This window comes from Otolemur garnettii, unplaced genomic scaffold (assembly GCF_000181295.1).
Source record: "Otolemur garnettii isolate 467f Iridium unplaced genomic scaffold, OtoGar3 scaffold00294, whole genome shotgun sequence".
NCBI classification, from domain to species: domain Eukaryota; kingdom Metazoa; phylum Chordata; class Mammalia; order Primates; family Galagidae; genus Otolemur; species Otolemur garnettii.
Window position 1 is genome coordinate 196,428 of NW_003852689.1, and position 11,998 is coordinate 208,425.

At 45.5% G+C, this 11,998-nt stretch overlaps 1 protein-coding gene across 2 annotated transcripts in view; it reads left to right on the forward strand.

Moving 5' to 3' along the window:
• Positions 1-321: 321 nt before the first annotated feature.
• OSBP2 (oxysterol binding protein 2) overlaps positions 322-11,998 on the forward strand; it is a 184,592-nt gene continuing 172,915 nt past the window's right edge. For both annotated transcript variants that reach the window (XM_023508949.1, XM_003803331.3), the window contains exon 1: positions 322-935. In XM_023508949.1, coding sequence (XP_023364717.1) covers positions 322-935 — 614 coding nt within the window. The remainder of the gene's footprint in view (positions 936-11,998) is intronic.

Sequence of the window (11,998 nt, forward strand, 5' to 3'; positions counted from 1 at the left end):
TGGCTCAGGCAGGAATGGAGGCCTGAAGCGCGCCATCGTTTCTGCGTCACGGGTCAACCCAGCTATCAGCCCACAGGTGTTTCCTGGGCTCCTTCATAAGGCCAGACCAAAGCAGGAACTGGGGTCAGAACAGGTCCAGCAGCCGGCCAGAAGGACGATAGCCGGTGGGCGCCGGCGGGCACGGGGCGCACGGGGCAGCGGAGGGACCTGCGCGCGCCACCGCCGCGCGCTCCGCGTGCACGTGACGGCGCCCCCGGCCCCGCCCCTGGAGGGCCCCCCACCCCCACTGCCCGCTCGGCCGCGCTCGGGTCGGCGGGCTCTATGGGGAAAGCGGCCGCTCCGAGCCGAGGCGGGGGCTGTGGCGGCCGCTCCCGCGGGCTCTCGTCGCTGTTCACGGTTGTCCCCTGCTTGTCCTGCCACACGGCGGCGCCGGGCATGAGCACTTCTACGTCCGGCTCCGAACCGGAGCCCAAGCCTCAGCCCCAGCCAGTGCCCGGGCCTGAGCAGGAGCCGCTGTCAGAACAAGTGTCAGAGCCAGGTTTTGAGCCGCCGCCAAGATCCCAGAGGAAAACTGAGCCAGAGGTTGGGCAGCGATTGGACCTGCTACGGACGGAGTCAGAGTTCACTCCAGCTGTAAGGCTTGGGCCCTTCACTAAGGCGACATCAGAACTGTCCCCTGGGCTGGGGAAGGTGCCGTTCGTCACATCTGGGTCAGAGTTACTGCCGGCGTTAAAGCCCCTGCCTCTTCAGCGACCTGGACAGGCAAAGACTTCTAATACGGTTTCAGTAGCAGGGACTAGCATGACCCCCAGTGCCCCAGTGGCCTCACTGCCTCTGGACAGCTTCAAAGGCTGGCTTCTCAAGTGGACCAACTACCTGAAGGGCTACCAGCGCCGCTGGTTCGTGCTCGGCAATGGCCTGCTATCTTACTACAGGTATGGAACCACAGGGTGGGGCATTTGGGGTTGGGGGTGGTGATGCTGCGGTGATGGTGATGGAGCCTAGGAGGTTTGGTAGCATGCACTCCAGCAGGAGAAATAATGCCTCTGACCAACTGCCAAAGGCTGGGGGCCCTAACCTCTGACAAGGGTGGATGTGATCTATGGACATGACCTCTGGCAAGAGTGAATTTAGGAGGGTAAATGAGGAGGTGGAGTAAGGGAGTGATACCTGGCCTCAGTCTCTCTTTGGTCTTGGTAGTTGTGGGTTTGGGGTAGCTAGGTGGAGTTAAACCTCCACAGCCCTTGCCCTCTCTGGCTCAGGAGCCAAGATCACTTGGTGTTAGGGTTTGAGGGAGGTAGTAACCTTGCTCAGTCCTTAGGACCCTCTGGTGGGAAGTGCTGCTTATTCCCTTCCTTGGCTTTGGGCTGAGCACAGCAGACTCACAGATGTATTAGATGCAGCTCTTGCCCTTCAGGAGCCCAACTTGGCATTTTGTGAAGAACCAGGAAGTGTTCTGCTCTCTCCTTTCTTATCCCAGAGGCAGGATGGGATTCAAAATTGCAGTCCAGTGGTGAGAGAGCTAACACTAGCTAGGCAGGACTCATTGAAACCAGCGTACTGGGCCTAGCCTCTGAATTTCTTATCAGTGGGCTTAGGGAGGGGGATTCAGCTTTCCTAACAAGATCCCAGGTGAGGCCCGTGTTGCTGGTCTGGGACCATAGTCTGAGAAGCGCTGCTACATTGTTGCAAACAGGAGGCAAGCAAGACCCTAGCTTCTTATTACTGAAACCAGGGTCACCTTGCTCATTTCACTCAGCTAATAGTATCCCTTAAAATTGCCCACTACAACTTTTATACTATATCCTTCCTAGCCTTTTGGGGACATAGCTTCTAGAATAGAAGATGGTCAAGTCTATCATCCCCCCCAGAGTTTGGGAGCTCTGCCGAAGTTAAGTGATGGCTCTAACTCCAAAATGGAGGATCGCTGGCTGCCTTTAATTCATCACAGGGGAGAAAGATGAGATGCGTTTCTAACATACCCTTCCCATATGGTGTCTTGGTGCCCTGGTGCCCTCTTGCCCACTCAGCTGCACCATACATATGACATAGAACACATTATCCTTTGGAAATCAGGCAAATGATTTTTTTAAGAGACAGAGTCTTACTTTATCACCCTCAGTAGAGTGCTATGGCGTCACAGCTCACAGCAACCTTCAACTCCTGGGCTTAGGCAATTCTCTTGCCTGCGCCTCCCAAGTATCTGGGACTACAGGCGCCCACCACAACTTCCGGTTATTTTTTTGTTGCAGTTTGGCTGTGGCCAGGTTCAAACCCACCACCCTCAGTCTATGGGGCTGGGCCCTACCCATTGAGACATAGATGCTATCCCCAGATGATGTTTTTTAATCTCCCCATACTCTGTCAGTTATGTAAATAATCCATGAAGATGAGATAAAACTAAGTAAAAGGGGAAGAAAGAGAGTGGTGACCAGGCCTGGAGGGAAGGGACCTCTAGTAATTTGCTGTAAGTAAGTGTCACTGTGCTTGAAGGCAAAGCACAAAACACATAGGGCATGTCAACTGTGGACCACACACTCCATTTTACTTACATTCATTAATTTTATCCTCACAATCATGCTGTGAAGTGGGTTCCACTATTGTCCTGTTGTACAGAAGAAGAGTCCTGAGGTCAGCCCAGTAGGCAGTGGAGAAAGATTCCGACCCAGGCCTCTTGGGCTCCAAAGTCTTCACCTGTCCCAGATCTATTCTGATGCTCACTCAGCCTTGCATTTAGGGTTTTAGTATTATTTGCTTATATTTACCAGGTACTACTAAAACTAAAAGTCAAGGTAATGTTTATGACTATAGGGTCCCACTGTCGGAAAATGGCTAGTTCTAGTAGAAGTAAAACCTGACTTCATACCTTTTTGTTTTAATTGGAAGAACAAAGATGTCTGTCTTCTTTTCTTAAAATAACTGTGTGTAGACAGTTGGGACTTCAAGGTAATCTCAAATTTGCAGATTCTCTGGGTAACTACAAAAAGTGCTTACAGCTTACTGATAAGGTTGTGGAGACAAATATTAATTTGGTGGGGAGGAGAGAGTGGGTAACCAGTTTCTTTTGTGTGTGCTGACACAATCCTGTAGTTTTGTTTTTAGACATTTCTAGTTTCCAAGGTGGGTAAAACTGTTGCTTGACTTATCTGGATAGAATGAGTGATTCCTGACACTTATACAGTCCTGTACTCTCATTTACTTCCGTGTGAAGCCAGCCAGGAAAGGGGAACTGAGACTGAATAAATGAGCTTCAGTGGCCTACCTAGAGGCACCCAGCTTGCAGGCTGTGTCCGAATACCACTAGAGATAAGGAAGTCTCTGTCTATAAAAAAGGCCTATTAGAGATGAAGCCAGAATCACTGTTTCAGGTGTTTAATGCCACTCTCCTGTCCCTACTTCTGATCTGAATTCTGCTTTCTAGACCAGGCATGGCCACCCTGCCAGCTAGGGTCAAGGAGCATTCAGACTTGTTGCTCATAATCCTGAAAGTAACAGGGTGAGTTCTTAGGTGCTCCATTTGTGTCCAGCACCATGAGTATGTGTTATGTCCTTTAGCTCTTTCCAGAGATTCTCTGTGTGGGTGTGTCTGGGATAGAGGCAAATTAGGTATTTGTGAACTGAAAGAATTTTGTATTTGTGATCTTGGAGCCAGTAGAGTCATACTTGCTTGCTGTGGCAGTGTGGTTAGTAGGGAAGGAATCAAAGTCATTTCTCTTGCTAGCTTCCCTTTTGGAAAAACTACCCTCAAATTAAAATTTTTTAACTAAATGAACCCTGGCATTTGTATAAAACATAGGCACATATTTCTTGTGACCTGACACTCCATCCCATCTTCTGGCCTTCTCTCCAGGCCAGCTCTGGTCACCACCTGCTTTCTTCCCCTTTTACTTAGTTTTATCTCATCTTCATGCAATTCTTTGGTTTTCTAAGGGTCTTGCTCTGTTGTCCAAGCCACAGTGCAGTTGTGTGATCATAGCTCATAGCAACCTTAAACTCCTTGGCTCAAGCCATCCTCCTGCCTCAGCCTCCTGAGTGGTTGGGACGACAGATGCATGCTGCCACACTGAGCTAATTAAAATAATTTTTTTAAACAATTGGGTCTTGCTGTGTTGCCCAGGCTCATATCAAATTCTTGGTCCCAAGTGTTACTTTTGTCTTAGCCTCCCACAGTGATGGGGTTACACATGTGAGCCCCCATGCCCAGCCTACATGCTTTTTTGTGGAGACAGAGTCTCACTATGTCACCCTAAGTAGAGTGTCGTGCTGTCATAGCTCACAGCAACCTCAAACTCTTGGGCTTAAGCGATTCTCTTGCCTTAGCCTTCCAAGTAGCTACGACTGCAGGCGCCCGCCACAATATCCAGCTATATTTTTTGTAGTTGTCATTGTTGTTTAGCAGGCCTGGGCTGGGTTCGAACCTGCCAGCCTCAGTGTATGTGTCTGGTGCCATAACCACTGTACTATGGGGGCTGAGCCCCTACATGCAATTTTTAAAAGCCCATATTTTTTATTGCAATCAGTTTTAACCTTATAAAAGAGAGAAAGTATATGAGTTTAGGGGACTTACTTTGCTGTATAAAGTCCAAGGAATGTGTGTAGGTAGCACTTCTTATTTATGCATTTTCCTTTGGATGGGTTACTATGAAAATTCTTGTACACGTGCAGGAGTTTCTTCTGGGTAAAATCACTGGATTATAGAGAATTTGTGAATGTTTACCTTACATAATGCCAAAGTGTTTCCCAAAGCAACTGTACTAATTTCTGCTCCCACTAGCAATGAATAAGAGATTCTGTGGATCTATATCCTTGGCAGCAGTTGGTATTATCAGCACTGATTTTTGCCAATCACACATGCTATGGGATCTCCTAGTAGCCTTGACCTGCATTTCAATTCCCATTATTTTTACCTTATTAGAAAAATGGTGGGGATTTGGGTTAAAATTTCTCCTTCAAATGTGTTTTCCTCAGGTACTTAAGCCCTGGATTTTGCTTGAGAAGCTCATTTGGTTGCTTAAGCTTATGCTAAGGGAGAAAGCACATCGTGCCAACATTCATATTATCGAGAACATTAAGCCAAGCATGGTGGCTCGCACCTGTAATCCTAGCACTTTGGGAGGCCGAGACAGATGGATCACCTGAGCTCAGGAGTTTGAGACCAGCTTCAGCAAGAACGAGACCCCCATCTCTAAATCCTAGCCAGGCATTGTGACAGGGGTACCTGTAGTCCCAGCTACTTGGGAGGCTGTGGCAAGAGGATTGATTGAGCTCAAGAGTTTGCGAGATTGCTGTGAGCTATGATGCGACAGCATTCCACTGAGGGCAACAAAGTAAGACTGTCTTTAAAAAAAAAGGAATCCTTAAAAATTCTTTCTTTCGGCTTGGTGCCTCTGGCTCAAGTGGCTAAGGTGCCAGCCACATACACATAAGGCGGCAGGTTTGAATCCAGCCCGGGCCCGCCAAATAATAATGACGGCTGCAACCAAAAAATAGCCAGACGTTGTGGCAGGCACCTGTGGCCCCCGCTACTTGGGAGGCTGAGGCAGGAGATGCTCTTGAGCCCAGGAGTTGGAGGTTGCTGTGAGTTGTGATGCCACATCACTCTACCCAGGGGGACAGCTTGAGGCTCTGTCTCAAAAAAAAAAAAATTTCTTTCTTTCTTTCTTTGTTTTCTTGACAGGGTCTCCTTTTCTTTTTCTTTTTTTTTGAAACAGTCTCAAGCTGTCGCTCTGGAGAGAGTGTCATGGCATGATAGCTCACAGTAACCTCCAACTCTTGGACTCAAGTGAGCCTCTTGCCTCAGTTTTTCTATTTTTCAGCCTTTTGCTCAAGCTCGTCTTGAACTCATAAGCTCAAGCAATCCACCTGCCTCAGCCTCCCAGAGTGCTAGGATTATAGGTGTGAGCCACCAGACCTGGCTGGTCTCCTTCTATTGCTGGGGTTAGAGTAGAGTGCAGTGGTATCATCAGAACTTACTGCAACCTTAGACTCCTGGGCTCCAGCAATCCTCTTGAGTAGCTCGGTCTGCAGGCATGCACCGCCATGCCTTGCTAATTTTTCTGGGTTTTTTTAGAGGTGGGATCTCATTTTTGCATAGACTAGCCTCAAATTCCTGACCTCAAGTGATCCTTCTGTCTTAGTCTCCCAACACGCTAGGATGACAGGCATGAGCTATTGCACCTGGCCAAAAAATGCTCTTTGCAAGTATCGTCACATATAAAAAATATTTCTGGGAAATATGGATAATTGTTGGCAGGATTTTACTTTTTTCTGACAGTGTGCTAGGAATATAAATAAAACAGAAGATGAGATTCTTATTCCATTGCTTGGTGTTCTTAATTGTATGTTTATTTGGGTACCAACAAGGGGACTGTGGTTTTGTATTTAATTTTTTTGTTTGTTAGAAAGTTCCCATTGAAAAAATTTCATCCCCAGTTCTTGTCCCATAGGGAACATGTACTTAGGGAAGAATTCATAAATGATACAGAATTTTCACGAGTATTGGCCTCAGCACAAGTCTTCATGTAAAAAGTGTTCCAAACACAACTTTCATCCACATCAGCAACAAAATGGATTAGGTTAAATAAATTTCTATTTTGTTGTATACCAGTTGTCTGTTTGGCAACATTATAAATGACATTTGTTTCCTAGGGAATTATTTCAAACAGTAGCACTTGTTTTACTTTATTTTTTCTTCAGACTCATCTATACTTAGTAATGGCTAAAACAGGTAGCAAGAAAGGCCTCAAATAAGTCTGGGTCTGTAAGAAAGGAGGCTGCAGTCATATGAAAATAAATTTGAAAATCCTTTAGGAAAGGAACACCACTGAACATTTTGGTGAGCTGTGCCCATTTGGGGCAGTAGTCAAGTAAAAGAAGATGGCACACCAAGACATATTTGCCTCTAGGGTAGATTGCGTACTACTCCACTGAGCTCAGCTCCCAAAAGCCATCTCCTGTGGAGACTGGACACCAAGAAATGTGGTGTTTTTGATGTCCATTTTGATAATACTCAGAGGATGGAAATGGAAAATACTATGCAGGTATAAAGTGTCCCTGATAATGTGAATTTGGGGTTACAAGTCTGCAGAGTAAGTTACAAAGGTCCCCACATGTGGGTTAGACACCCCAGAAGGTGGCCTTAGATGCATCTTTAATTTGAAATATCATTTGGTGTTGCATATTATGAAGTTGTTAGGAAGCTGAAAAGGGATGTACAAATTGATAATGTGTAAGCATTGGAAATGTATTATCTTTCTTTCTTTTTTTTTGATTTTAATAATTTATTCATCTACAAAAGGATAACAAATACCTATTTAAAGAATTCTTTCTTCATTATTATTTCAGATTAACATAAGAATATGTATGATTGGGTTACATTGTTTGCATTTGTTAGGTAGCAGCTGAGTTGTAGTCCATGTTTCACCCAAGAAGCCAATACTTGTGAAAATTCTGTATCATTTATGAATTCTTCCCTAAGTACATGTTCCCTATGGGACAAGAACTGGGGATAAAATTTTTTCATGGGAACTTTTTAACAACAAAAAAATGAATGCCAAACCATATTCTCCTTGTTGGTACCCAAATGTTCAATATGCCTGTACATAGTACCCATTAGGTGGAAGCTTACCGAGCCCGCTCCCTTCTTTCATCTACTAGTTTCAAATTAGTATTGAGTACATAGAGTGCTTGTTTTTCTATTCTTTAGATACTTTACTAAGGAGAATGTTCTTTAACTCCACCCAGGTAAATACAAAAGATGAAAGTCTTCATCTTCTTTATGGCTGAATAGTACTTCATGGTGTGTGTGTGTGTATGTGTGTACCACAGTTTTTCATATTTTCTTAACCTTTAGCACAGGAATGTTGCAATTGGGTGAAAAATAGACTAGCAACATATTTTGGAGGAGCACAACACGCACTAATATTCCTAGCAAGTTCTGGTGACCTTAATTATAATTTCCCCCACAAAACCTGCCTCCTCCTCCTAACTTTACCATTTCTATGAATAGCTAAAAACCTCTGAATCATGCTTGCTACCTTCTCCCTCTCTCATTCCACATCAGATGGAATTTCCAAGCCCTGCCTGTCTCTCTCCTCTAAGCACCTCCTTTCATCCCCACAGTCCCATCATGGTTCAGGTGTGTCTTCTGCATACCTGATGTCGTAGCTCCTAGCTTCTGTCCTGGACAGTATGTCCCTGCTGTGCTGCTAGCTCTTACCCAAAGGCCCTGGGATTGTCTCCCTTTCTTTAGGATTCTCTTTGAACAGTGCAATCTCCTGTGTAAGCAGATCCTTGCATTGAATTTCTCCTGTTTGAAATACTCACAGTAGCCCCTGACCAAGGACCAGGTCTTCCTCCTCTGGGAGTTTATAGGTTGTGTCTGTGGGCTTCTCTTCAGACAGCTTTCTGCCAAGGGTACATCATAGCCAAGTTTAGCATTTTCTTTGTATTCTGCATGAAGCCAAGCATAGTACTTAGCCATTGATAGGCTCTCAGTAGCCGGGTTAGTCTATGAATGGATGAGTGAGGAAATGAATGACAATTGCCTATGATTTTGAGACTTCAGAAAGCCAAGTATGTTAGTGCCAGAGTTAGATTTTTCTTAATTTGTCTTCAATTTCAAAAACTTCGTTGTAGTGAGATTGAGATGATAAATTGGAGAGTGCAGGTTTAAGCCAGGAGTGCCAGCAAAGCATCAGTTAGGAAATGTGGATATAATATGTTAACAGGATGGCATGTGTTGTAGTAGCTACTTTGAAGAACTGATAGCTTATTCTGTGGTCCTCATTTGTATTTTCAAAGAGCTATAAGTGTTCATATGTGTGAGCTATGTATATCAAGGACCACTTGTCACTTTACAAAAGTTGGCAGTTGCTGGGAGAATGGAAAGCAAAGATAATGCTTTTAAAAGGACCTTTCTTGGCTCGGTGCCTGTGGCTTAAGCAGCTAAGGTGCCAGCCACATACACCTGAGCTGGCGGGTTCGAATCCAGCCCAAGTCTGCCAAACAACAATGACAGCTGCAACCAAAAAATAGCCGGGCGTTGTGGCGGGCGCCTGTAGTCCCAGCTACTTGGGAGGTGGAGGAGGGAGAATTGCTTGAGCCCAGGAGTTGGAGGTTGCTGTGAGCTGTGATGACACAGCACTCTACCCAGGGCAACAGCTTGAGACTGTGTCTCCAAAAAAAAGAACCTTTCTTGATCTTATAGCTTTTAAAACTAGTTTTCTGTGCACCTAAGGGTTTGCCTTGCATATGTTACATATCCAAGATTCTGTCAGAAGCAGGCCACCAATTAAAGAAGAGGCCTCTGCCCTAAAAATGTTAGAGCCAATTAACTGAATGGTTTCTGGCTCATGGTTCCAGAAAGTGAGGGAGTGATGGTCTTGACCTGCCATCCTGTTAGATTGAGGAAAAAGTGGAAGTTCATGGATAGCACCAGGACTCCAACACAGACTTCTGACTCAGCCCATGCAAAGGTGTCCACCCACATCACATTAGGGAGACTCTTCACTCAGGTCCTAGGTCATAAGTCTGGAAGACTAACCCCAGGTTCAGTGAATGTTTAGGAGGACCTGCAGGACTGAGCATATAGTTGTACTCACGGCTGTACTCTGTCATAATGATAAGCTGCAAATGGAGCACAGTCAGCAAAGGAAGGGGAAAGGGGTATGGGGTAAGTGATGGTAGGGGGACTTGGTGCAAGCTTCCAAGGGTCTACTGCCAGTAAAGTTGTGCAAGACACAATTCCTCCAGCAACAAGTTGTGACAACACGTGTGAAACCTTGTCAACCAGGGAAGCTTGTTAGCAACTCAGAGCCCAGGCTTTTCACTGGGGGCTGATCATGTAGGCACCTTCCACTTGGCATTTACCCAAATTTCAGATCCACAGAAGGAAAGCAGATATTTAGCACCAATCACATGGTTTGTACAAATAGTTTATGCACAGTGTGCCACCTTTAGGGAATGGCAGGAACCTTCCTTGAATCTAAGTTCCAGATGCCAACCAAGGGCCAGCATAGGAAACAAGCCTGTGAACTCCTTTCTGCATAGGTCTGAACTTCTTCCTCCTGACAGATTCAGTGACATTGGTCAGGGTAAGGGCCTCCCCAGCTCCGGCTTGAGGAGAGTGAGTGCTTGTACTCTTCTCTGAGTGATAGTGTCACTCCTAGTTTCCTATTAGAGAGCCATGTGCCAGTCTTGCAGGGTGTCCACACAGCATGGTCTGCTGCTCTGTGTGCTGAATGCCTTCTCTGTAGAGTGTCTGGCCATGTGGTTGGCCTTTTATTGCTTCACAGACACTTTTCTGATCATGACCATCTAAGCTTGGTTTTGGCATATGACTGGAGCACAATTACATGGGGCCCTTATTCCTTCCCAATATTTTTATGCCTTTGGCATGTCCACTGTGAATTTGTCAGCTGCTACAGAACCTTGTACCTTTCTCAGGGAAGGTCTGTTAATCCAAGATTAGAGCCTGATGAGCAGTCTGGGGCACTTGTGACAGTGAGCACAAACTAACTTCAGTCATATCCTTCACTGATCTTGCGCACTGCCAACAATGTGCAAGGCAGTGTGGGCGACAAACCTTCATACCCACTGTCACACCACTGGAGTGGAGGAGGGGATGTCTGCACACATCCTGTCCATTCAGTAAGATGCGGGCAGAGTTAAGTGAAATTTTGGGTAGCTCCCAGGGAGCTGGGTATTCAAGCATGTGGCTTTCACTTCTGCAGTCTTCTGGACTGCATATAGCTGGCAAACTATGTCAGTAAAGAGAGACAAGGCCTGTGAAAAGAGTGTGAGGTTCTTTAGAACAAGATAAATAGCTTCTTATCTCAGCAGGAAAGAAAGATGGAAGAAATAGGCCTATTTCCTGGATGACTTTCCTAGATACTGATGTACAGGGAGGAGGAGATGGTAAGAAACACCCCTGAACACAATTGAACTTGGCAACTCAATAGGTGGCAAATCACACACCAGGTGTCACCATATAGAGATGTGGCTTTAAGAGGCCCCTTCCATGACCATACATAGAGAGGAAGCTGTCAATGAGTTTTGGGGGTCATGCTGGGTGCGATATGCTTCTTTCTTTTCTGCATGATGCTTTTCTCCATCTGTTTCCATTCTCTAAGAGTTCTTAGAGTTCTGATCACTTAGCGATGCTTCGCTCCTTTTGACACCTCATCACAGGCTCAGCCACAGCTCTGTACATTTAATACCAATTTAACAATCTTGAATCACACCATTAGATCTGCATTGCTGGACCATTGCCTAAAACCAAGAAGAGAGCAGATGGCATTGCTGAGCTTGCATAGGAAACTGCCATATTGTGTTATCCTTTGAAGCACAGTAGACACTGCCTTCCTATAATATAGTGTATGGTTTCCCTCGGCTCACCAGATAAAGCCTGGCTTGGGGTGCAGCACTCACTGTCCTTCACAGCCAAGTCTCCACCTTCCTTTCTCTATCATTCATCTTCCCTGCCCTTGCCTTTTTTCTGACCAAAGCACATGCCTTTCATTCTCCTGTTCAAATCATCACACCTGCCATCCCCTCAGTTGGGAGGACCCCTCCTTATTGCTGTTAAAATCTTAGCCAGACATTCAGAGTCTTCTGAGCATGGACCTACCAGGATTTCCCTGTAATGATCCTCTGGATGCCCTTTTGTGTATTAAGTCATGCACCCCATTAGCTGGGTATTTGTCCATCTTGCTCTATTAGATCAATATCACCTTCCTCCTCCCCAGAACATGGGGCCCTGTCATCTCAGTGTAGTGTCCTCTAGAGTGCTGGGCATAGTGCCTTGTCCTTAGTTGATTCTCAAACTTCAGTATTTTTATCAAAACGACATGTTGTAATTGTGATCTTTTTTTATATTGTAAAGATCCACCAAATCAGGACCAAATAAGGCCTACCCATAGAATTTCCCAGAGTCTGGATTTTGTGTATGTTAACATGTTCCTCTGTTCTCTGTAATTTCTTTTTTTTTTTTTTTTTT